Source organism: Thermochaetoides thermophila (genome assembly GCF_000221225.1).
Source record: "Thermochaetoides thermophila DSM 1495 unplaced genomic scaffold scf7180000011814, whole genome shotgun sequence".
Taxonomy (NCBI): Eukaryota; Fungi; Ascomycota; class Sordariomycetes; order Sordariales; family Chaetomiaceae; genus Thermochaetoides; species Thermochaetoides thermophila.
Genome location: NW_006383030.1, coordinates 366107 through 389102, shown reverse-complemented (window position 1 = coordinate 389102; position 22996 = coordinate 366107). Strand labels below are relative to the sequence as shown.

Genomic DNA, 22996 nt, shown 5'->3' with positions numbered 1-22996 from the left:
CTGACGTTTATAATGGGCAAGGCGATTGGCGCAAGCGAAGCCTGTGTATATTATCGTCTATTGTCTTGTATGTGGTTGCCTGGTGGTGTGTATTCTCTCATGACAACCGTGTAAAGCAGACTAAACTAAATCTCTTGTATTCTAAGACATCCAATTGGCCCATGTTATCATGCCAGATGTGATGATAATTTTCTTTCAACTAGGCAGTGTCATGGCCTAACTTTTCAATCGCTCTATGCTGTATCCAACTTCTAATGCTCTGCATCCTATTATCAAACGTGCCAATCATAGCGACCTGGTCGAGAAGTAGTTCAGCATGTCGCATCGGGCATACACTATAGCAAAGGCCGTTGTTCCCGCTCCTTTTTATCGCTGCTTGATTCCTCGACATCGACAATCAGATTCCGCCGGATCTGCTCGACACTCTCTCGAGAGATGCCAAGGTGCTCAGTCACGTATTTCTCAACGGAGCCGTACTTCTCGCGGATCATACGCAGCGTGAGTAGCATGTTCTCTTTCCTGCAGGTGCGTTAGCAAGTTCAACAACAAGGACGCAATGAAAATGGAAGAGAGATCTTCGAGGATCGGCATGCAGACCGAGCCGAGGAAACACGGCCATTGTTTTGTGAACGATGCAAATGCCAGGCTGGCCCATTCCCTTGGGGAGGCAGTTTCAGAACCAGGAAGACCAAGGAAGAGAACCAAGCACGGCACTCGAAAGGAGGGGAGGATGTGTGCCAAGACATGTGGCACATGCAGCGCAGGAGATGAGGGGAAGCGCAAAAAATGTTTGCTTCAAACATACCTGGCGCTCACCATCCTCTCTGCCTTTTCTCTGTCCCCTTCCAGTGCCTCTCCAGGGCGGATAAGGCGCTGGATGATCTCCTCCTTTCGTGAGGCGAGACCAATCTCAGTGAGGCTGTATTCATCCGCAATAGTCTCGTCTGAGACATGGCAGAGGGCCAGAATGAGCGCAATGATCACACCCGTCCCTGTCTCAACGTTAGCCACAGGTAACTGCCTAGTTAGCTTTGCCGATGCTTCCAATGGCGAGAAGCATCTGTTGGGGATGGCTATGTAGACATAAGGAGCTATAACACTGTTGGGACTGGGGCCAAACGGGGGCTGATAACTCACTGTCTTTGCCTGCAGTGCAATGGATCAGGACAGGAGTGGGGGCAGTTCGTGAAGCAAGATGCTCAAGAATGGTTCGGAATGGGGCATACGGATGATTTGGATCGGCAGCAGCAGCAAGAATGGTAGCATAGGCTTTCATAAAACCCTAGGAATTCACAGTTAGTGACTCCTCCTACGTGGCATAGTTTGCGGGTTCGTTCAGTCAGGCACTCAATGAAGAGCCGCCCAAGGTGCCTGGTTCCTTGGCCCACGCGTTCCCTGGGACAATACGATGCTGCAGAATCGGTGATATACAGGGTTTTAGTTGGATGATGGATTCGGCAAAGCCGCCTCTGGCGGCTTGATGCAGAAAGCGTGCAAGCCTGATGCTCTGCCGGGAGCCTGCATGCGCACTGCGATGCTCCCGCACCTTGGGTTCATCCAAATCTTCCCATCTCACTCTCCATGCACCTTCAGCCAAGACGTAGCAGCCGTGAACATCAATTGGGATACTAACCTCTGGTCCGTCACTATAGTGCCCAAATCTCTCTGCAAGAGCCTCAGGAGAGTAGTCCTTGTCCAGAAAGACAGGAACAAACAGCCTCTTGATGCCAGTGCCACACATAGCCTGATCATCATGAACTTGCCCTTGGTCCCCGCTGACCCCGTGACCCTGAATTCCAGAGCGACCAAGCTCAATGACTGATCGGAGGTCGAACACATGCGTGATGCCTAACCGAAGAAGCATGGCCACACCAGTGGCATCAAGTTTGCATGGGTCCGCAGCAGAACGGAACAGAATGCCGCGTCGGACGGCCTTTCCGGGGATGTTCTCAAGAGTACAGCCTCCTGCATCTCTGAGATTGGTGAGGCCAGGAACGTGGATGAAGGGAGGAGATGGAAGTCGTTGAATGGTATTGCTTGCACCCGGGGTGGCGGTACCGCTGTTTTCGATGGCCATGATGCGAAAGAGTATGGTTGAGCAGAACAGCTTGTTGGTGCCTGTATCTTCTGCTGAGGCTGTAGATATGTGTGCGCAGTTTATTGCTGAAACGGTCACGCTCCGTGGTACGAAGCGGACTTCAGATCTTGTTGGGATTACAATGGAGTATTCTGTAAGTTCCAGAGTGCTGTTACACCAGTAACGCCTTGCATCATAGCCACTGGTTGGCTGCGATTTCTAGAACTCTGAAATTTTGGTTCTCTTGCGAGCCACCTGCTCTTGGTACAGGGGCCGTATGTGACATGGGAAGTCAGGCTGTGGCAGAGCCCCTGCAGTTCGGACGATATTCCAATAGCTCCCAAGCCAATTCACGTACCTCGGCCCAGAGTCTCCACTCAGCTGAGTGAGGGGCATTTGGGGATCTTGAATCCGACCATTACCCCGCCATACAACGCCATACATGATACCATCAGGTAGCAATGTGAATTACTTCCAGTCTTGATATCCCTGGTCAAGGGTAGCCTGCTTACATAGAGTCGTCGCTTAGTACCAAGAAGAGTTTTTGTACCATGACGTTGCAGGTATTTTCCGATATACCCAGACGCCTCTGTGCCTCTTTCCTTGACGCACTTCCTTCCTGTATCAAGTTGCAACACATGCTGTCCCAACAAAGGACAAATCACGGCCATCTGGTTAAGATACTGTCTCACAAAAATACTCAGGTATGGCTTTCTTCGAGGTTACTATGGCTTCAATATAGCGACCTGAGGGAGGAAGGGTAGGTAGGTACCTAAGTTGTGGTTTGGGGACAGCTTCGGAACACCATCTGCCAGTCGCATCTTGGTGCGTAACGTTGAAATCCAGACCAAATAAGGACTTAGCTTACTATGTAGACATTAACGAGCCTCTCTGGTGTGTCTTAATCAGAATCCGCTGGTGCATTTACATATAGACCTAAGTGCTCCCATTGCTGTCTACCTATTCTTGTTAACAGGCTCCTGTATGCAAGTCACAAGCCACTACCCACTGCTTCAATCAAAGACGTCCGGCCAATCGAGATCAAGGTACACAGGTAGGGGGCTCACCGCCGTTTGAGCCGCATAATGTAACTGTCCCAATCACGCAGCAACTCGAATTCTATTATCAGTAAGCTCAGCTTCAACATCTCTTTTCTTACCCCGAGCCCCAAATACGCAGCCTTCGAGAAATACCTCTTACAATTAACCAATGGACCTTGCCGGATCAGCTGAGGCAACAAGTTGCCTGATCGCCTGGAATTCGTGGGTGGTTGCGGTCCAGCGCTCGAGTCCTATGCACTGGGTCAGAACAACGCCCCCATACCCTACGAGCCTTCCATGATCAGGAGACACAGCCCAACCTCTCTTATAGTGAAAATTCTTCTGCTTTTCCATCTCTGCCTGACCTTTCTTGGGCTTTGTACAGGGCAGCCTGAGGCTTTAGGGCCTTGTTCTACAGGCACAAGAAACCGGGTTTACAATACATGTAATGTGTTCAACCATAAAATGCTGTCGCATTGGGTAAGAGTCACTCTATGACAGAAAGAAACCGAGACATCTTAAAGCTTGATCTGATCTAATCCAATCTAATCAACCCTTTATGCTCATCTTAGTACGCGCTCCATGTAACTTGATCAATCCTCGATGCAGACACGAATTCATGACAAAATAGTGAAAGATGCAACAAAGATGACTACAAAAACCAAATCCCTATCACATGGTACAGTTACAGGACACAATAAGACCAGAACACGAGGAGAATACATGGAAGCAAGCCTTTATCAGCAAGCAACAAAACCAGCCACAATGAAACCAGTGAGGCGTCCCTAGAATAGAGTCAGCATCAGCCCCAACGGTTCAAGTAGCCCCGTTTTTACCTAAGCCTAGTACATTATCTTCATCATAAAGGTGGGAAGGTCAAAAACTTACCAATCTAACCCAACAAAGAAAGGAGAAGAAAAAAATTTTCGCTGAATGATCAGAGACATAGAATCTCGAGATGTATCTTGCGAACAAACCACATGGCCAGTGGGAAGTTCAACAGTGACAAAACTGGCCACAACCAGAATTCTCGTAGAACTGCGGAAAGCCGAACCGCCAAGTGGAAGGAAGAATATGGTGTTCCCTCCGCGTCCCTCGGAAGCGAACGGATAATCTGTCGGAGAGCACCCGTTGATAGGGAGATTTAAGTGTCGGCAGGAACTTTGATATCCTGAACTATGCAACAGTTGCAGCGTGGTTTGCCGCAATTTTGACAGTGGTCATAAAGTCTGACCGACCAGTAAAAGGAGCAGTGACAACAGTACCACACTCTCTCCTTTCTGGTCTTCGTCTGAATGTCATGTTAGCCAGGTTTTATCGGGATACGATAGAACTGTTTGCCAACGACATACATTCCGGTTCATGTTTATGCTGAAGAGAAAAGCTTGTTGTATGGTTTCTGGTGAATGTTGGAGAGTTTTGTTAGAGGTCGGATCAGTGTTGAAGATAACTCGAGGATGGAGTTATTTGACTTCGTTCACGGGTGATAAATTTTCGACGTTGTTCCTGAACGAGGTTGAACATGGTGAAGGGTGCCGGTAGTTATATGTTGAATTTCAGAGCAAAATAAGGCGTTTTGATCTAACAATCGCGATTCAATATTCTAGGGCTAGTTTAGGGATTGCGCAAGGCGAATTGAAATGGAATTCTCGAGTTTGAAACTGAAAAACAAAGCAAAAAAACAGAGAAGCCCTGCCCCAGGCACCTCCGGTCGAGCTCTAATAAAGACTATTCCCAAGGGGGCAATGTCGAGGCACATCCAGTGAGCAAAGCTACCAAGCGGGCCACCACTGTTAGAGAGCACTTAGATTCAGTACTTGTAACTAATGACTATGCTATCTCTCAGTCATAGAGCTTTGGTATCGAGGGTAGATCGAGCTTGATAGCAAATACTTTCCGGAAATCGTCCACAAAACACCAAGTTGACGGAGTTCCTGCGTCAACTTTCTGATCTTGGTTACATTAGCGTACTCTCCTAGAGGCTAGTACCCTCAAAGGCTCTCTCCGTCTTCCAGGGCACAATTGCATCTGACGAACTGATCGAGGAAACTGTTGATCTCGTAAAAACTGTATAATGAAGATCTTTTGGTTAGAAGCCCGAGACAACTTTCGGTGTAACGCGAGATAGGGCGAGGAGGGATCTGAGGCATCTTTGGCATCTCTCACCGAAAAGCATATCCACAGCGGTAGTACTTCCGATTCTCGGTGACATGTATTGGCGCCTCGGTCCCCAAAGGCGCAGTCAACCTGGCGAAGAAATTCCCAACCTATTCCAACTATCCTGTCGTTCGGCCGTGAACGCGGTGTCATGCTTCAATGGCAGTCTCCGAGATCAGTGATTCGAGGACACTTCGATGCCTGTTGGATGCCGTTGGAGTCCTGAATTAAGGGCTGAAAGTAAGGCAACCAAGGCTAAGCAAACAAATGCTGAATTCCAACTCAGACAAATTTGTTTGTAAGTTTTGTCTGCTAACAAGATGAGGTGATGAAATTACTGAGGTTGCCTGCCGGAAGTCCGAGCGCCTCAACTCACAATGTCGTCACAAGTTTGCAGTTTGACCTTGTAAGCTAGGGACTCGATCTCTACTGCAGATCAAGAGGTGGATAGAAAGATTAAGTAGGTACTCAAGACTCGCAACAGAAGGCTGACTGAGAATGTGTGCTTTATGTTTTGGTGGAATCTTAAAAACCTTATATGCTCATACCCCCTTGATTTTGGTCATTGACCTATAATTTCTGTCAAGTCAAGCCTTTCTCAAGGATTATCGAAAGCCCATAATGCATCTTGAGAAACTACTTTTGTAAAATGACCAGTAGGATGCGAAGGAATTGATAGCAGCAATGCTGGGCAATGGCACAAATCCACAAGCTGCAATTATGGCACTGTGCTAGGTATCTGTAAGGAGAATAGCAAGAGCACATGTAAGGCTGTTCCTTTATTTGGATATTACAAATTGGAGCTTGGGACTCTTGTCTTTTGTGAACAAGACAGCGCCAAATATGGATGTATTTTTTGAACTTGGACATTCATAATCTTGGCAGTCGTACGATCTGGGCAATCATATACGACCGGGGCTAACGGTGAGGCTTTTGAACCTCTGTTGCCCAATACACCAGAAACTTCATGGGCTTCACCGAAAATTAAATCCTTGTGCACAGCCGTAAGTAACAAAGTACGGCAGGGGAGCAGGGGAGCAGCAACCTGGCCCCTGGCAGAAAATCAGCCCCGCGCAATGAATCGTGAGGTAGACCCCAATAGCACAAGTTTACTGTAAAGTTGCCATATATACACCCATAGTGCTAAGTGATTAGGAAAGAACTCTGTTAGATCGGTTGTGCAATTGGACTTGACTATGTGGGCAGAGGAGATTCAAATGCTACGGATCGCAGCTTCAATGCATCGACTTCCTTATGGATGACGTCACTATGTGTTTGGTGGGGTTGAGCTTTGGCATGCTGGACTTTCGGGAAAACTATTTCCGAGATCCGAATTGATCCTGCTTTTTTGGCCACTGCACAGACAAGTGCACACATACACTATGTAAAGGCATCCTTGGCCGTTGGCCTATACCCGACAACATAGAGTTGATTTCCACAGCGGATTACATTGATGAATTCCCCTTTGTGACCTGTTGTTGATAGCCAATGGGTTACTGAGTATAGTCTTACTTAAAAACAACCCTTTACAACAGCTGTTCGTGCATGTCCAACAAGGATTATGGATTTCTTGGCTTTTGTTCCATTCTGCATGACTTCGTTGCTGGTCAACGCGCAATTGTTCTTGGCAATCCTTGGCCAACTCATCATTGACCCATCGTGAAGTTTTCGCTCAAAGTCAACTCTAGATCATTGTTTATTGCAAATCCTCCATCAATAGTGACCCCTCAACGTTCTGATCTACCTGGAGTACTGCTTCGTGGCGCAACTGACACCGCCATCGCACAACCGTTTTCTGACCCGCTTTCTTTAGCTTTTTATTGCCAACGGGTTACTTAGCTCCGAGATCATCCAGTATTCCAAACAGCAAGCAAGATGGCCGTAGGTGATGTCACACTGAGTTACCTACTGTTTACCCTGCTGCACTTTGCGCAATTTGTCCTTGCCATTGTGGTGTGTGCTCTCTATGGTATTGATCTGGACCGTGCCCGGAAGGCGCACGCAAGTGCCGATGGCAAATTGGTGAGTGTGTCCCAAAAGCCCCGAGGGGTATAGTGTTGGTCCTGGTAGCGGAACTCTGAACTAACTGGAGACAGGTTTACGCTGAGGTCGTGGGAGGATTGTCTGCCTTAACGACATTGCTTTACTGTATCCCGTATATCTTAAGGTTCGCTCTGATCTGGGCATGGAACCTGGTCCTTTTCATTCTCTGGATTGTGCTCTTCGGCCTCTTTGGCAGGGTATGTCACCAAGATTTCATGATTGTCACCGTATCTTGATGTTATTGCTGACGGCTGGATAAAGAAATATATCCACGAAAATGCAAACGGAAATGGGGATATCAAACGGATGAAAAGCACCGTTTGGATCGTCTTTACTAGTGCAATGCTCTGGCTCATCGGCTTCCTAGCCCACCTTGCTTACTGGTGGCGTCACAGGGAGCGCAGAACTCGTTTTACTAGCCGTGCAAGGCTTTAAGCAGGGAAATTTCCTGCAAGAGTTCCATGCTCTGTGGCCTTTGGAATTGACACTATACTATGCGCAACAATTTGTTGTTAGAAACTTAGTCCGAGCTTGAAATCATGTAATTGCGTCCTTTGGGATAGTTTCGTTGACAATTCTAATTAGGCTGAAGTCGCTTTCTACATACCTGGAGTGGCCCTTAGCGGTTTAGAATTTTGAGCACGGGAAGTAAGAAAAGCATCTTCATCAGAAGTCCTGTCGGTTACCGATGTCTGGGAGTTAAAAACAAATCACATAGATACACCTCAGTTGCTCTCAATACCTCGAGATCTTCTAAAGCTGGATGACATCCTAATAAACTAGGTATAATAGATGCCTGCATCAAAACTACCTTCGAGGTTGCGTGGTATCAGGAGCAGGGTCGACCTTATGACGTAATCTGGACCCTAGAGGACCCCTCTACTACAATCTCATAGCTGCAGTGTGTAGGTACCGGAGATACGTGCGGGTCCTATGGCGTCATCATCATGTGGAAGACATCAATCTCCCACAATCTTCCAGTCCGCGAACCTCCGGAACCGCTAAGCTTCTCGGGCCTCCGTGCCTGTCACTTGACGTGGAAGGCAACATTGTCCCTGTTTGGCTGCAAAGTATGCAAGGTCAACCTGGTATCTTGTCTTTCTGCTAGGAGTTGTGAAGAAGTCACCACATGCACATTGGGGCTTTTGCCTTTTGTGCCGCAACCTCAGCAAGTCATATATATACCTGACGGACAAGATGCTAAACCATTATTTTATCGGCATGTATGTCAAAAAAAGCCATCTAGTTTTCCAAAACTCAGTCGAATGACGCTAAATGGATAGTAAGATGGCGATGGAGCATATGTCGAACTCCCCATCATGTCTACCTACCTAGTTACCTGACGTGGTGGTTAAAAGTCAAATTTATGGCCATGTCGACAGGTAGCTGAAACCTGGAGATCGAATGAAACCTCAGTCTGATAACCTTTATTTCCAGTGCTTCAGGCAATGATTCCTTGAATCCTATGTATTGAGGGAAAATGAAATGCATCTGAAACGTCAAGGTCAGTTACCCACTTTTTCCGACTCAAGGCGCATGAGGTATGAGGTGACCGCTGGTGCAAGCACCGGCGAGTAGCATTCATTTCCTGACAAACCCTTTCTCTACGGATCAAATTGTCTTCCTGTTAAACCGATAAGCCAAACTTATTATCTTTGTAATTCCCACTTTCTTACTTGACTGCACCAGCCAAGAACCTACTAGCTTGAACGGTTCTTCTCCTCTGGGGGGAGCTTGTCAGACCGACTTCGTCAGCGTCGGGTGTTAACTGCAACCTAACCTGACTTCCGCTGAGCAGGTGACCAAGGTATCTGACCAACAGCACACTGTGTTCCCTTGGTAGAATCTTTTCTTATCCCTTACCTATTTATCTAGGTATCTCTGCTTATCCTTATTACTGTAGTCAACCAAACCAAACGTTGCTACAGACTGTCCGCTTTCTATTCTTCAATCACCGGAGAGAGATAAACCCAGATACAGCCAAAGCTGATTGTGGTCTTACCTGTATCTGCTAATCCATTGGATACTCTCGTGCAGTATAGGAAATTACCGAGCCAGTTATACGTCACTTAAAGTTTCCTCAGGGTTTCCGTCATAGGAAGTTTTATCTTTCCTTTTTTCTCAGGTCATTTCAATCTGTTTTTCTACAGTTCTCCTGCTAGACATCCTTTCTTCTTGATCCATTTTGTTTCGTCTTGTCCGTCTTCATGTATTTTCGACATCGACAGCCAAGCATCGTGTTGGGTTTCCTTGGTTTCATCAGTAACCGATAACTGACTGGAGACTAGAACCTTGCTCTTGTTCACCCCCTATCTTGCATTTGCTGGGAACTTTATTTTAAGTCAAAGCATCGATTGTTGGTGACCACTGCACCTAAAGATGGAGATTCGGAATCCTTCCTTCGGCAACCTGAACACTGCCCGTGCTGGAACGCGGCAACGCACGCTCTCCGATCCATCCGAAGCTTCACGGAGATCTGAACTATCCGATGAACTTTTTGCCTTGTCACCAATTAACACCCCTAGAAACGAGCAGCCCCAGTTCTCAGCAGCCACGGGCCCCAGATATTCCGGGCCTGCCTCAATCACCCGGAAAGCCACTTCGCCTTTCACACACGCGGAAGCTAAGCCGATACCGATCGTGCTCCCCCGGAGAAGGGTTGATCTCACATCTAAAGCTGCAGTTACCCCGGACCCTCCGCTGTCGGCGAGGGGAGACATCCCTGGGTATGTCCGCCTCCTCTCTCACCCCTCTCACCGGGCTCCGACCCCTGACCACGCAACCAGTCCTTCTTCCCTTTGAATCCCTTGCCAAAAGGTACTGCCTTGGATCTCACGGCTGATCCCTTATCCTTGCTGCACAGGGCATACTTCCCCCTCCACGAAGATCCAAGATCGCGCGTCAAAATACCCCACCCGTTTCGTGAAGGTGCAACAACTCCTCACGGCGAGTCTGCGAGCCATGCCCCGGTAGAGAGAAACACAGCCCCTGACTTGGAGGAAGGCGAGTCGCCCATGACAGTCACGCCGACCGGGTCCCCTCAATTCCCTTTTCCAAGCTCCATTGGCGCATTTCCGCCCCCGACACCCAGTCCAACCACTCTTCCGGCCAGCGGAGACCTCTTGGAGCGGCGCTACGGTTGGCCGGCAGCACCATCATTGATCACATCACATCCTGCCGGCAGCGACCGCCCCCAGACCATGCGGCAGTCCAGGTCCGACGCCCGCCACCGCCTGCTCCAATACCAGCGGGACATGGTCACGCAAATGTCGATGGCCGCACAGGTGGCTCTGACCCGAGCCGACACAACCAAAACTCGGATAGAGACAGGGCGAGCCGACGGCGAGACTTCTGACGTCGGCAACGCGCTCATTGTGGCTCGGGCCCGCTTGACAGCTGCGTCAGTTGTAAGGCCAGATTCGCCGCAGCTCAGACCGCTCAGCAGCCCCGGGCCGGTGACGCCAATTTCACTTGCACCGAGCCCCGCTGACACTTAAGCTGGGGGTCTTCCATCGGGTCAGGGTTAGGCTGGCTCAAACACAGAATTGAGGGATGGCCATGACACCATGTGGACTTCGAGGACAGCAGCGGAAGACCGAAGTGCGAAGTGATGGGCGTAGGAGTGTTCGTCGTCATCCATTGAGCTTGACGCTTATCTGGGATGAAAGAACAAGATTGAGGATGCTTTTTTGAATAGATCCTTTGTAACTCCTTCTTAGAACAAATATCCGCCGTTAGAGCTACTAGATAGAAGATATCTTAAAAGATACCCTGAAATGCTGGTAACGAAGTAGTGCTAGAAAACTTGAGAAGCTCGGCACTTGAGCAGGACAAATCAATCCGAGACGTGGCAAGAGTCGCCTCAGCGATGCACGGCATGGTAATACGGTTAGTTGCATTGACATCGCCACCTCGCTTTCTTAAGATATGTGATCTACGATACTCGGGATTGCGCTGGGATTAAGTCCAAGCTTGGATCGAAGTTCAGGCTAACTATTGTCTCAACTCCCTTCCGCTATCCAAAACCGATGCGACGACTCCTTTACACATCAGCTTTCCAGCGTGTACCTGTCACAACTCACAGAGCCTTGCAGTAATTGGCCGGAAAATTGCCCTTCACACCATTCAACTCGCCAACCCACCTGGGATACACAACGAACAATTAGCTTTTGACTTCAGGCTAGGGGATGTTTGTGCAGACGTACCAGTCTTGATCAGTCTTTGATCTCCACAAGACTTTGATCTTGTCCCCCTCCTGAAATGACAAATCTTCAGGCCCCTGTGCGGCGAATGCATACTGGGCAATAACCCACTCCTCTTTTTTCGCTCCTGAGATGCGTTTCGGTGGAGGAGGTGGAGGAGGGGCTTTCTTTTTAGCTGCCATAAGCACCGACTGTTTGGTATTATTGCCAACATTCCTCGATGGAGTACTGGGGGATACAGCAGAGTCGTCGTCACTTGTATGGAGGCGAGAGGTACGCTGCCCAGGATGTACGATATCTACACCACCAAGAGCGACAGTTGTGGTAAAGTCAGTTGGATGAGTGTAGTTAGGCTGCCTGGCTGACGAGGGCTGAGCGACCGGATTGTTCCCGGTCATGAAAGGGGGTGCCTCCAAGGAGCTGATGGACGAAACCCGACACTGTCGTACGTGAAGTTTCGCACTTGAGCTGCTGGATGAAGTTCTATTGGAACCAGTGCCGGTTGGACAGAGAATGTCATCGCCAAGCTTCAGGGTTTTGTGGGCTGAATTCCCACGGGCAACGATGCTCAAGGATTCGACTTTCTGTCGAATTGTCCCGTATGTCGAGCACCATGTAGAAATAACCTCGTTCATTGGAGGGGGGGGAGATGGAAGTCCTATCTCCTGGCAGTAACCGTGCAGGGCGGTGTAATACAAGCCCAGCAACCGGGTTTGGATGAGGACGATATTTGAGAGGAGGGGAGGAATGAGATTGAAGGTTGCCATGATGATCGGCGGCAGGGTTTTACGAAGATGTTCGTCGGCGACTCCAAACTCCTGGCTTCTGTTAGCCGTCCAAGGCAACTTAGCCTGCCACGTTGATGGACTGCACATACCTCAGCAGCCTTTGACAACTCCACCTCGAGTTTTGCAAGGGCTGCTTCGTCTTTTGTCGTCCGACAAGGTTTTCGCTGGATCTTGATTGCTTTGTCTTGAAGTTTTTCGTATGCCAGTCGCTTGTTTTCGCGTTTCCCGATGGTTTTCCGAACCGGCGCAATAAACTTGCGGGCCTCAGCAGCCGGTCTTATGACATGTTCCTCGATCAGTCCGATTTCCCCTAATAACTCGGTCTTTAATTCTTTGTATTCCTTCTTTAACCTGAATGTTCTCTCCAACTGAAGTTGGGGCGTTGGGGTGGTTTGACGGCGAGAACCTTCGGAGGCGCCAACGATAGGATCATAGAGTCCTTCAAACTCGGCTACTAGCTGCAGCTGGGAGGAGGCGAGAGATGTCCAGGCATCTTTCCACTGCTTTGTCATGTCGATGATCTGGAGGGTATTTTCAGTCAGCTGCCCCGGGTACTCCCAAGAATTGAGGCTCTTCGTAAGATTGAATGACGTTACCTTGGCAAAGACCCTGTCGGCATCTTCATAGTCGGTCAGGAGGGCCGAAGCTTTAGCGTTGTCTCCCGGGCCTTTGTTCCAGAGCCTTCCAAAATGCTTCTGCATAGATAGCATCTTCACACAAATGATATGATTTGGTGGTATGCTCGATTCGGCGAACTATTAGCTGGGAGCATTTGATGACATCCTCTAGATGCCCTACAACAATGGCTTTCGGAAGAGGATGAATAAGCTGCCCTAGAAATATCGGCGGACCGGGGCAAGTTATGATTTCTTGTTGGTGAGAAAATTATAATATATACCTAGGGAAAGACAATGGATCAGCACCAGTAAAAATATCCCTGGAAGAGATGGAGGGGAGCGGTCATGACACCCGGAAGACACCAAGCCCGTTCTGTCTCAGGGGACATAACAGGTCAAGAAAGATGGACAGGATCCTCGCGTCAAATCGTATCAACACCTCTGGGCGGGCCCGTTGCACAGGGAAAGAATTCGGTGGGCAGACAGCGTGGTTTCTTTCCATAAGCCCTACACTACCTGAGGTAGGCTCTAGGGTGCAATGGCAACCCAAAGAACCAGTGGACACAGCATCCTACCTGACAAGTCGGGTGTGTAAGCTCTTCCAGGTTGACCTGAAAATAGCGGCAGAAATGCCTTTGGATGAGGTAGGCATTCATAGTGGCGTTGGGTCTCTGCCTGCTGTGGTCAGAACCTCGACAAGTTCGCCTACGAGTATGTCATTGGGGACTCAGATGCGATTGATCGCAACATGCAGTGTTGTTGATAACTTGCGGCGATGGAATACCATTTGAATGCATTTGACATAGGAAGAATTAACAGGGCAGAGGAAGTGGGAGTGGTTGCATCTAATGCGATTGCGTGTCTGCAGCACGAATGATAGTATTGAAGCTGGGCGTCTGTCCCGCGCCTATCAGTAGTGGGGTACAGTTGCGGGATCTGTCTTGGCTTCTTGGCGCCAGGGCGTCAAAAGACAAGCATTTGTGGGGTTGAGCGTGTTCTATGGAAGCCTGGAAAGCGCGGCTTTTGAGGGGGTGGGGACCGTAGGGACGCCAATCATGTGATGTCGCGGTTGGCCAGACGCGCCTATCTGGCTTATTTCGCGTCGTCTCGGAAGATCTTTGAACAATGCGTGTTCCCCATATCTGGCAGCCGGCCTGGCGTTGAGAAACTAATAACGTCCTCTTCAGTTAATATGGTATTCTGACTGCAACAATACGAGCCCAGCTCATCACAGATGTCGTCCATCGCAACCGCCCGATCTGCCCCGGCGGGGGTCCCGGGTGCTGGCAATGGCCGGACTGCTCCTGTCCTCGAATTTATTTGCCTGTTCACCCACGACCTCCGAAAGAAACACAAGCGTTGGGAAGATGGCCGACTGAAGTATCATACATTCAACAAGCGCATCATGGTTTATGATGTGAAGGGGCATTATGTCGGAGATATGCACTGGCGGCATGATTGGGACTTCGACGAAGGCGAGGAGATTGAACTCGAACGCGGCGGTGTAATCGTCCAAGTTGCTGAGTGCGTTGGCCGTCAGGAGCAGGACTTATCAGAATTGTTGGATCGAAGGGCAAAGGAAAAGGAGCAACGGCAGCAACGAACGGTGTCAACTCCGACTGGCAGGCTTGTTTCTGGGCATACCCCGTCTGCACTCAAAGACCACTTTCACACTCGACATCGTCCTTTGACGGCCATTCTTGGTATGCCCACAGGTCACCATGGGCGTGCAGTCATACCTAGAGAGTCGCCGTTTGAGCTTCGACAAAGAGCGGAGCAGATGGCCAACACGGATAGTGATCCGCGCCCAGCGAAAAGGAGAAAATACGACATCATCCCCCCCAGCAAGACTGGCTATGCACAACATCTTTTTGGCGCAACGTTGACATTATCTGCCGTGCCCGTCAGTTCCGTTCCTCCCCGCTGTCCGGCAAGCCAGACGCAAAACGCCCAGCCAGAAGTTTCTACGAATGCCCGAGAAGCCGGGACGACGGAAAGGATGAGAGACGACCGAGAGCAAAAGCCTGTTGGATTCGAAGAACGAGCGCTGAGTGGGCTCTCAGCCTTCCCACAGTCTGGCTTTCCGTCCAGGGGTGAAACAGGCGGCTTCTCTGGAAAGTTGTCCGAATCGAAGAGAAAATCCTCCCAACCGCAAGAAAATATAGGCACTAGATCTGAGTTCGTTGAACCAGGCACGAGCAAGGTTGACAATTGTGAAAGAACAATCAATCCCAGGATGTCGACGAAGACGACTTCTGATTTGGTCACCTCGCACTTTACTATTCTTCCTGATGGTCAGCATTCCACAAACGAACACGTCTATCAGACCAAGATATCAGCGGTCAAGCCCGGGGTCGAGCGGCATCCTGCAGTGTCACTTTCACATGGGGCATCGGCTTCTCAGGCTATCGTACTCGACGACGAGTCAGATTCTGACGCGTCAGAAAGTGCTAATCTCCCTCAGCAGATCCATGGCAAGGAGAAAGAGGAGGAAAAGAAAGCAAGCCAATGTAAGCTGTCAGAGGCAGTACCTCCACCGTCTGATAAAACTTTGCCCAGGAAATCGGTCATAGCTCATGTTGAAGATTATTTCAACGGGGAAAGAATGGAACTACGACTAAAACCTCGGCCGAAGCGTGGACTGTTGCTTCTTACCGAAAAGAAACTTACCGCAAAGCAAACAAACATGCCGTTAGAATCCACTCAGTCAGACCCAACGTCTCTGGAACCATCAGCCTTCATTGGAGCGACACGGTTGTTGATAGGGAATCGACCCCCTTCAGTCGGTATTGCAAATGATTCGCCGAATGATTCAAATGATTCGTTCGCATCAGAACTCGCCATTGCTCATAGGTCTTCGACCATCACATCGTCTAACCTCATCTCCTCGGCACAAGGCATTGCGAATCAAATTCCCAGAGAAGCGAAAGATGCCGCTAAAGGCGACGGCATTCTTGATTCGTGCTCACGTGGGGAGGGAGCTCAGAATCTGCCAGAGTCTTCTGCTCCAGCACTGGATTTAGAAACAACACCAGAACCCGCAAACAGCCCCAAAGAAATCGAGCAAAGTTCGTCATCACCTCCTCAACGCAGAAGGGGACTGCGGGCTTCAAACAGACGACTTCATCACCCTGAGGATTCTAGCGACGAGAGAGAGTTAAGCCGGGCTCCTTCTTCCCCAGACTTTTTCGCAAAACCAAAAAGGGAAAACCCTGTAAACAAGAGTAAAGATAACGAGAAAGGAGGAAGTGCCAGACCTGTCCGTCCAAAAAGAGAGATCAAAAAGATCGCAGGCGTGCAGGAAAGTGGCGGTTGTGGAGGCTTTCAGGCTTCGTCCCGTCCGCGCTTGACAAGGCTCAGCAAAAGCGTTCGGAGCAGAGAACTTATTGGGTATATCCCCACGAGTACACCTGTACCCGTCAATCCTCTCCTAACCTCCGTCACCAGCTCGCCAACCTTCGCAGAAGAGAAACAACACAGTTCTCAAATGACGTCCATTGTCGATGAGACTGCTGAAAACTCAATACTTGCGGCAAGTCCGAATCGAGTTGTTAGGTCTGCTTCGCCCATCAACCAATCTCCTGAACCCAACAAGATTGGCCCAACAAACAATCTGGTGTTACACAAAAACTCAATAGGAGGGCCGACACTAGAATCAGTGCTGCCTAAAACTGTTCCAGGTAAACCGATCCATCTGATCGAAGAGCCTGCTTCTGAACATACCAACTGTGGAAGCCCGACTGGCCCGGCCACCAACGTCAATGCCTCCAACTGCCGCGACAATGAAGAGGAGCTCAGTTCAATCACAGCCGAGCCTTGCGATGGCGGACAGGCCACATCATTCACTCCAACAACTTCTCTGCTGATGGCGGGAAACATCACCTGTAATAACCAAGCGGAGGTCCAATCTCCAACTGGTAAAATGCAAAGTGCGTCAAAGGGTGGCATGTCCACGCTCGATGCCAACCAGGCGTTTTCGAAAGTTCTATCGGTGTTGGCTCAACCATCTGTCAGTAATTTTACTGCTGCAAACGGTGGTACCGGTATTAATCGGCCAAGGATCCCCAATCCTGCAACACGAGGTCGCAAGGCTGCACTCAAGTCGGACGCAATCGGCCTGGTCCCTCGTCCAGTCCTGCCACCGGAGCTACCATCCTTCGCGATGAGATCAACGGGAAGTGGGTGGGCAGGTCAGCCTGTTGCTGAGGAACGGTCGAAACGCAAGATGATGTTTCCTGGATTTGTCTCTGCTAGAGGAGGAGGGCCATGGAGTCGCGAGGCGCACGACTTACTCGAAACTGGCCGTCCTGCAGGCTGAGTTCTGATTTCAGCCGGCAGAGGTGGAAATTGTTGCATAAGCGCTGGCTTTCTCTATCCTGTCTGGGGTTCCAGGTTCCCGGCTGCCACATTGCTATGAAATGGCCACGGGATACCAAATTAGGGCTGCGTTAACAGTACTTTGCAAACAATGTAAATTACCCAATAGGATGTATATGAGTTGGGCTTTGCGGCTCAACATCGTGATGTGCCTGGTGTTGTCAGGCAGATCACTTTCCAGACATCTCAAAGGCGATTTGGCTGCTCGATACTACTGGGCCAATAAGCAGAACCTCGTGGTTGATAATCCCTAACACCAAAATGATCCTTGTTCATGATCCACGTGGCCCGTAAGTTAGGTCCCAATGTTCATGATGGGTCGTTTAAGGCATCAGGTTTGGACATGATTCTTGTACCTCGGTGTTGTGCAGTGCCCCGCATCCTAGCATCAAGGATGTCACTACATCTGTAGAGCCAGCAAGAGAAACTGGGCCACTGGAGGTAGTACAGTAGTTCATCAATCATCTGGACGTGCCATGTCATTTGACTTTGTCCAGGGTAACAGTTTGGTGCACGGCACTAGTACAGAATCCTACAGTTTCACATTGAACGTGAAAAGACCAACACGAACGCTCCTCCTTTGGTTCCGTTGATCAATCAGGTGCAATTTGGGTCCCTCCATCCTATGTACCCTCTGATGATGCCCTAAGTTTCTGCTCCTATCAACTGGTTTCGGTCAAACAGGTGCTTGCATTGGGTGGACTGAGGTCCATGGTGGGCTAGATGGCAGTCGCAGAGTTTCAGTCAATCATTAGCTTCAATCCCAAGCAGTTGTAGTTCAAGATCTTGTCAAGCTTTGTGTTTCTAACCTGTAGGTGTTGGTAATTGTGATATAGGCAAGCTTATCACATGATTGAAGTTGTCCAACGAATGCCACCATCAACATCCACTAAATTTGGATCATTCTTTGAATGAAGGAAAATGCGCGATACATATGCCCGTATCCCATGCAATTTTTTCTGTAGAGATATATGCGAACTATATGGTCTACAAACAGTAAAAAGTGCGCTGATGCGCCTACATTGGTGATTGCCGCACTCCAAGCAGCGCACCACGGTTATCCGGCTGCGTCACTCGAGACTCTTGCTGCTTGCACCCTACAGCATTGTCTTCCAGTTCATTGAAGCGGTGAGCAAGTTATAAAAATACTAACCTGCTCTTTTGGGCAAACGAGAGAGAGAAAACAAAGCTTCCATCACATAGTTGTCATCAGTTGTTTTCTTTACCATTTATTTATTTATTTCTCGGTGAGTTGTTTTTCGACAATTGCTTTGCAGGCTTCCACGTTGGATGCCTCACTGATTCAACCAAAGATGCCAAGAACAAAATACACACTGTGAAGCTATCTGGCAACGTTTAGTGGGCAGTGCAGACCAGTCAGGTAAACCAAATATTTTGCTGTGCTATCTATGCCTGACTCCAAGTTTGACAATGCGAAATTCTCATCCTCCTTGTCATATATAAATACATTCATTTCTTTTCGCTCGCATCTAGGATCAACATTTGTGCTGTCATCTATTCTCCATGTTACTGTGAAGTCAAGTTAATCGGGTACGGGCTGAGGAGGTTGAGGTGGGTGAAAAAAGGAGGCAGTGCATCCTCACAGCAGCAGGTTGCTCTTGATGTTGCCAGCACCTAGGCCCAGGCTACCTTGCAAATACACTTGCTTCAATCTCCTTTCGCCGTTTTCACGCCCCGTCTTCCTATGAGCCTGCAATACTCTTTCATCTTGAATCTCCTAAAGTAATTGGTTGTTTCTGTGACAATTTTCAGATCTTTGACCCCCATCCTTCATCTTCGCCGCTACATCCAGTTATACCTAGCTAGCTACCTACCTATCTAGTTTCAGTTGGAGACTTTTGTCGCCGCCTTGAGCCGGGGCGCTCCGTCGATTGCTGCCTTACCTATTCTACCACCGCCGCATCGTTTCGAAGACTATTGGCCTGGCCCACTTGCTTGCGCATAGAGATTCGCCATCACGCAACCACGCCGATTTTCTCGTTTGAGAATAAAGCTTCCGAACGCAATGGCTGCTCAAAAGCCAAACCAGCGCCGTAAACATGGCGGCGTTCCTAGAACTTCCCCTCATGAGCTCCAAATACCCCACGATGATCATCGAGACATGACGATGTTTCTTCAACTTCCCTTGTTCCCAGCATCTCCCGCATCACCTGCCCGTTCTCAAGCCAGCACGACCAACTCCGTTTCCAGAGCCATGAGTGACATGGCCATTAATGATCGACCTCCTGAGAAGAGAATGAGAAGAGGCGGTCGCATTGGGCCGCTGTCGGAGGAGACTAAAAGAAGGGCGGGGTTAATGCGCAAAGCTGGGGCTTGCACGGAGTGCCGAAGACGCAAGGTTAGAGTGAGTCGGCCAGAGGTCAATGCCATGGAACCATGTCTTGGTCGCTGACTGTCTTCGAGTGTACTCACGTCGATGTGTCACACTTGGAATGCCCTTCTCAAGAGAAGCGTTCCGTCGACCCGTCCACTTTAGAAGGCAATTCCCCGATCGATGTCAACGTTCAACGTGACCTTTTTGGTGTTGGAGGCGAACACTCTTCCTGCTTACAAACGCTCGGAGGTGTCGCGGGTGATTTACACCCTGAGTACGATCTGGTACTGGACCCCCCTCAAGACCAGCAACCAATTCGGGAAGACGTTACTGCGGCGTTGGCACTTTTTGCTCCCCAAGGGCGGGCAGACGATGTCCCCCAAACGGGAGGTGTGCCTTTTTCGACGGACCAATATCAATTTCCCATCTCTATTCCTATTGGCACAGAGTTTCCCTGGTACAGCTGGGGTTGCCTTTGGGGAAGTGACGAGATGCGTTCTTGCGTGTCAATGCCCTTATCGGAACCCTGCAACTGGCAGGGACCTAATCGCGATGATTTCAATGTGCATTTCATATCGGCCCATGCCCCCATCCAAGGTGAAACAGATTTTTGGAAGTGCCAAGGATGCGGGTTTTACGACCGGCAACCCCATGGACTTGATCCGTGCCCGTCGTGCAAGCAGTACGCCGCGTTCTGGCAACGGTACTGTTTTGCGTTTGTACCCTCATCGACCTTGTCCTCCTCTTATACTGCACAGGTGCGCAGCGAAGATGCACATTCGGTAGTATCTTCGAGGACATCTTATTCCTATCAGCTCCCCACAGTTGAGGCACGACCCGATGTCAGAATCTGCGAGCAGGGTAATTTTGGATATGGCAATCCAGCACCTTCGAGCAGACTCATCTGGCCGTATCCACATACTAGCCGTGCCGAAAATCTTGGAGGTGCTCAATGCCCGACAGCCGACCTCTCACACTTCCTTTTTTACACAGGCGATCATTAAGCCTTTCTCAATGCCTTGCTCAAGTGACGCATTCCCATTCACGTCCAGGGTTATCTGCTCTTCTCCAACTTAAGTGCTTCTTCCACTTTTGTTGGCCAAGGCCGGCAGAGGTCAACGCACTGATGGTAAATTCCAGGTATGTGCTGACGGTTTCGTGAAGCACAACAGTACTTTGATGCAATCAGGGCACAAGCTGACTTATACACAGAGTCACTCCATTTACTCTATACACATCATCTCAATCACACCAAAAAAATCGATACCGGCCTGTCAAAATTGACGGTGACTACCGATCAGTCTTGGACCACCCCCTCGTGGTTTAAAGGGTTTCTCTCAACTCTATCTTGGCGTTTTGGTTAAAGCCTTGCTTCTCTCCGGGTGTTGCGTAGATCTGACGTTGACGCGTTGTCAAAATATGCTGTTCCTTTCATTTTGCATTCTTTTGGTTGGTATGGTATTGGTTCAAGGCATAAGCTGAGGAATTTGGTTTGGAAAACGGTGTTTGGATGGGTGATACCCGTTGTTATTACCCCTATAGGAGATTGGGGTGAAGGGTGGTTGGGTTAGAAGATGTTTCTGGCAACGAAAGTAGATCTGATGTTGAGGGGGATTGTATTTTATTATCAGAGCTTATGCTCGCAGTTTGTCAGGTATACCTCTTCAAGGCAAAACACGAGACTTTCATGACACATCTTGAGCTTTACGTGAGACTATGGGTGACCATCCTCAAGCTCGACGTCGTATTCATAGCGCTTGCCGAGCTTAGGTTCTGCCTGCCACAGCCCATAGCTGAACAGGGAGGGCAAGGCACAATCTGAAGATTGGCATCTATAAATGTATTCGTGCAGCATTCATATAGGTGCCTAATGGCTTACCAGCCCCGGACCTCGATACGTTACTTATTCCTGTCTAGGCGAGACTTGAAGGAGCCAGGTGTATCGTGGTATATGGTCCAATGCTGTTGTGTCGTGTTGGAGGACGCACTGCAATTCTATGACTCGCCGAACCATCTAGATCTTTCTGTAAACCAATCTATCCGTACAGGCCGTTGGGACAATTATAGTCCAATGAAACGGCGGCATCGTGATATCAAGTGGCTTTCTGCTTGACGGCGGGTTTGAGATGGCTTTGACGCTTTGATGGCTACCCTTCTTGAGCTTAGGAGTGTCGGCTGTGGGGACAGGCAACCCTGACGAGGGTTGTGTTCAGCGCCAGACAGAAAATTGCTGGCTGCTGGGCAATGAGGGCGGCAACGGTTCCTGCGCTTGTGGAGGAACCGCAGTCGATCCCTTCCAATTTCCCTGCCGGCTCAATATCCCACTCCCGTCCCTCCGCAAAGCCCCACCAAAACCCGGAGTCGAGTCCCGCCGTAGCCAAGGCGTTGCTCAGCCCTGTGAGAGACGCCTTTGAGGCTGTGACAAGGCCAAGCGAAAGCAACGCGTTCTTATACGTCGTACTGGACAACGCCCTTATAACCACCCACCAGCATTACTATCCATCGCACAAGTATGCCACGGATAGAACCATCAATGGGTCGTTAGCCGGCACGAAAGGAAAAGCTGGGCTGTAAACAAATCAGCATCCGCCGTAATCCGAAGGAGTGACCATTTTACTTTGGTATCACGACCTTCCCTGATCGGCTCAGCACGATTGGAGACTTTGAGTCATCCAAATACTGGCCAATCAAGCAACAGAATTGTGGAGTTTGTTTGGGTCAGATTTGACGACGTGTTGCTGATTGAGAAAGGTCTTTTGGCTTTCCGTGGTCGAACTACGGACCCTGTGGGATGTCACTCTTTTGGTGGGGTCATATCCGAGCAAACTGCTCGCCGTGTCCTGCAACCCTGTCAGCCGCCAATCTTCTGCAGCTCGGCGGTAGCTGATACTTACGTGGGATAATATCATGTACAAGAAGACTTGAGAAGCGCCCAAGTCCTTTGCAAGTACTACAGAAAAACTGTCAAGTTCCAGGTACATCTTCTTCCCTTGAAGCGGGCCGCGCTAAACCTAATTCATCTCGCCGAGTGGGACCACTGTCGCTGCGCCATCATGACCTTGTCGAGCTCCAGAAGCTGTTCCTCCTTCGAGGCAATGATATATCGGGCTGACTCCTAGGGACGCTCTCCTCGTCATCCTCTCCCGTCCTCAGCGTCGCCCGAGATCACAGATCCTGTCAACGCGATTATCCAATTGCTTAAGACGGTGTATCTACCGCTTGACAAAACGCATCGTATCGCGTTAACAGCACTTTGCGCGGCTTACCAACAAGATCGCTCTTGACTCTTCGGAAAACTCTGTGCCTCTTAAGCATCACCACACCAACCTCGCTTTCTCGTACCGTTGGAATCACCTTGTT

The 22996-nt window shown here is 49.4% G+C and overlaps 3 protein-coding genes and 1 pseudogene across 4 annotated transcripts; 2 read left to right on the top strand and 2 right to left on the bottom strand.

Moving 5' to 3' along the window:
* Nucleotides 1-335: 335 nt before the first annotated feature.
* CTHT_0011380 (uncharacterized protein) lies at nucleotides 336-2077 on the bottom strand (the record flags this gene model as incomplete). Its single annotated transcript, XM_006691594.1, has 4 exons — nucleotides 336-519; nucleotides 806-992; nucleotides 1138-1282; nucleotides 1634-2077. 4 exons carry the CDS (start codon nucleotides 2075-2077, stop codon nucleotides 336-338), a joined length of 960 nt encoding a protein of 319 aa, XP_006691657.1.
* A 7619-nt stretch (nucleotides 2078-9696) lies between these two features.
* On the top strand, nucleotides 9697-10814 carry CTHT_0011370 (uncharacterized protein; the record flags this gene model as incomplete). Its single annotated transcript, XM_006691593.1, has 2 exons — nucleotides 9697-10043; nucleotides 10181-10814. The coding sequence occupies 2 exons, from the start codon at nucleotides 9697-9699 to the stop codon at nucleotides 10812-10814; spliced, it is 981 nt and encodes a 326-aa protein (XP_006691656.1).
* Nucleotides 10815-11395: 581 nt separating this feature from the next.
* Nucleotides 11396-13017, bottom strand: CTHT_0011360 (uncharacterized protein; the record flags this gene model as incomplete). The annotated part of the gene is made up of 4 exons (XM_006691592.1): nucleotides 11396-11459; nucleotides 11523-12337; nucleotides 12397-12828; nucleotides 12904-13017. The coding sequence occupies 4 exons, from the start codon at nucleotides 13015-13017 to the stop codon at nucleotides 11396-11398; spliced, it is 1425 nt and encodes a 474-aa protein (XP_006691655.1).
* A 1141-nt stretch (nucleotides 13018-14158) lies between these two features.
* CTHT_0011350 lies at nucleotides 14159-17242 on the top strand (annotated as a pseudogene; the record flags this gene model as incomplete). The annotated part of the gene is made up of 3 exons: nucleotides 14159-15434; nucleotides 15759-15992; nucleotides 16605-17242. Coding segments are annotated over 3 exons (2148 nt in total).
* Between the last annotated feature and the right edge of the window lie 5754 nt (nucleotides 17243-22996).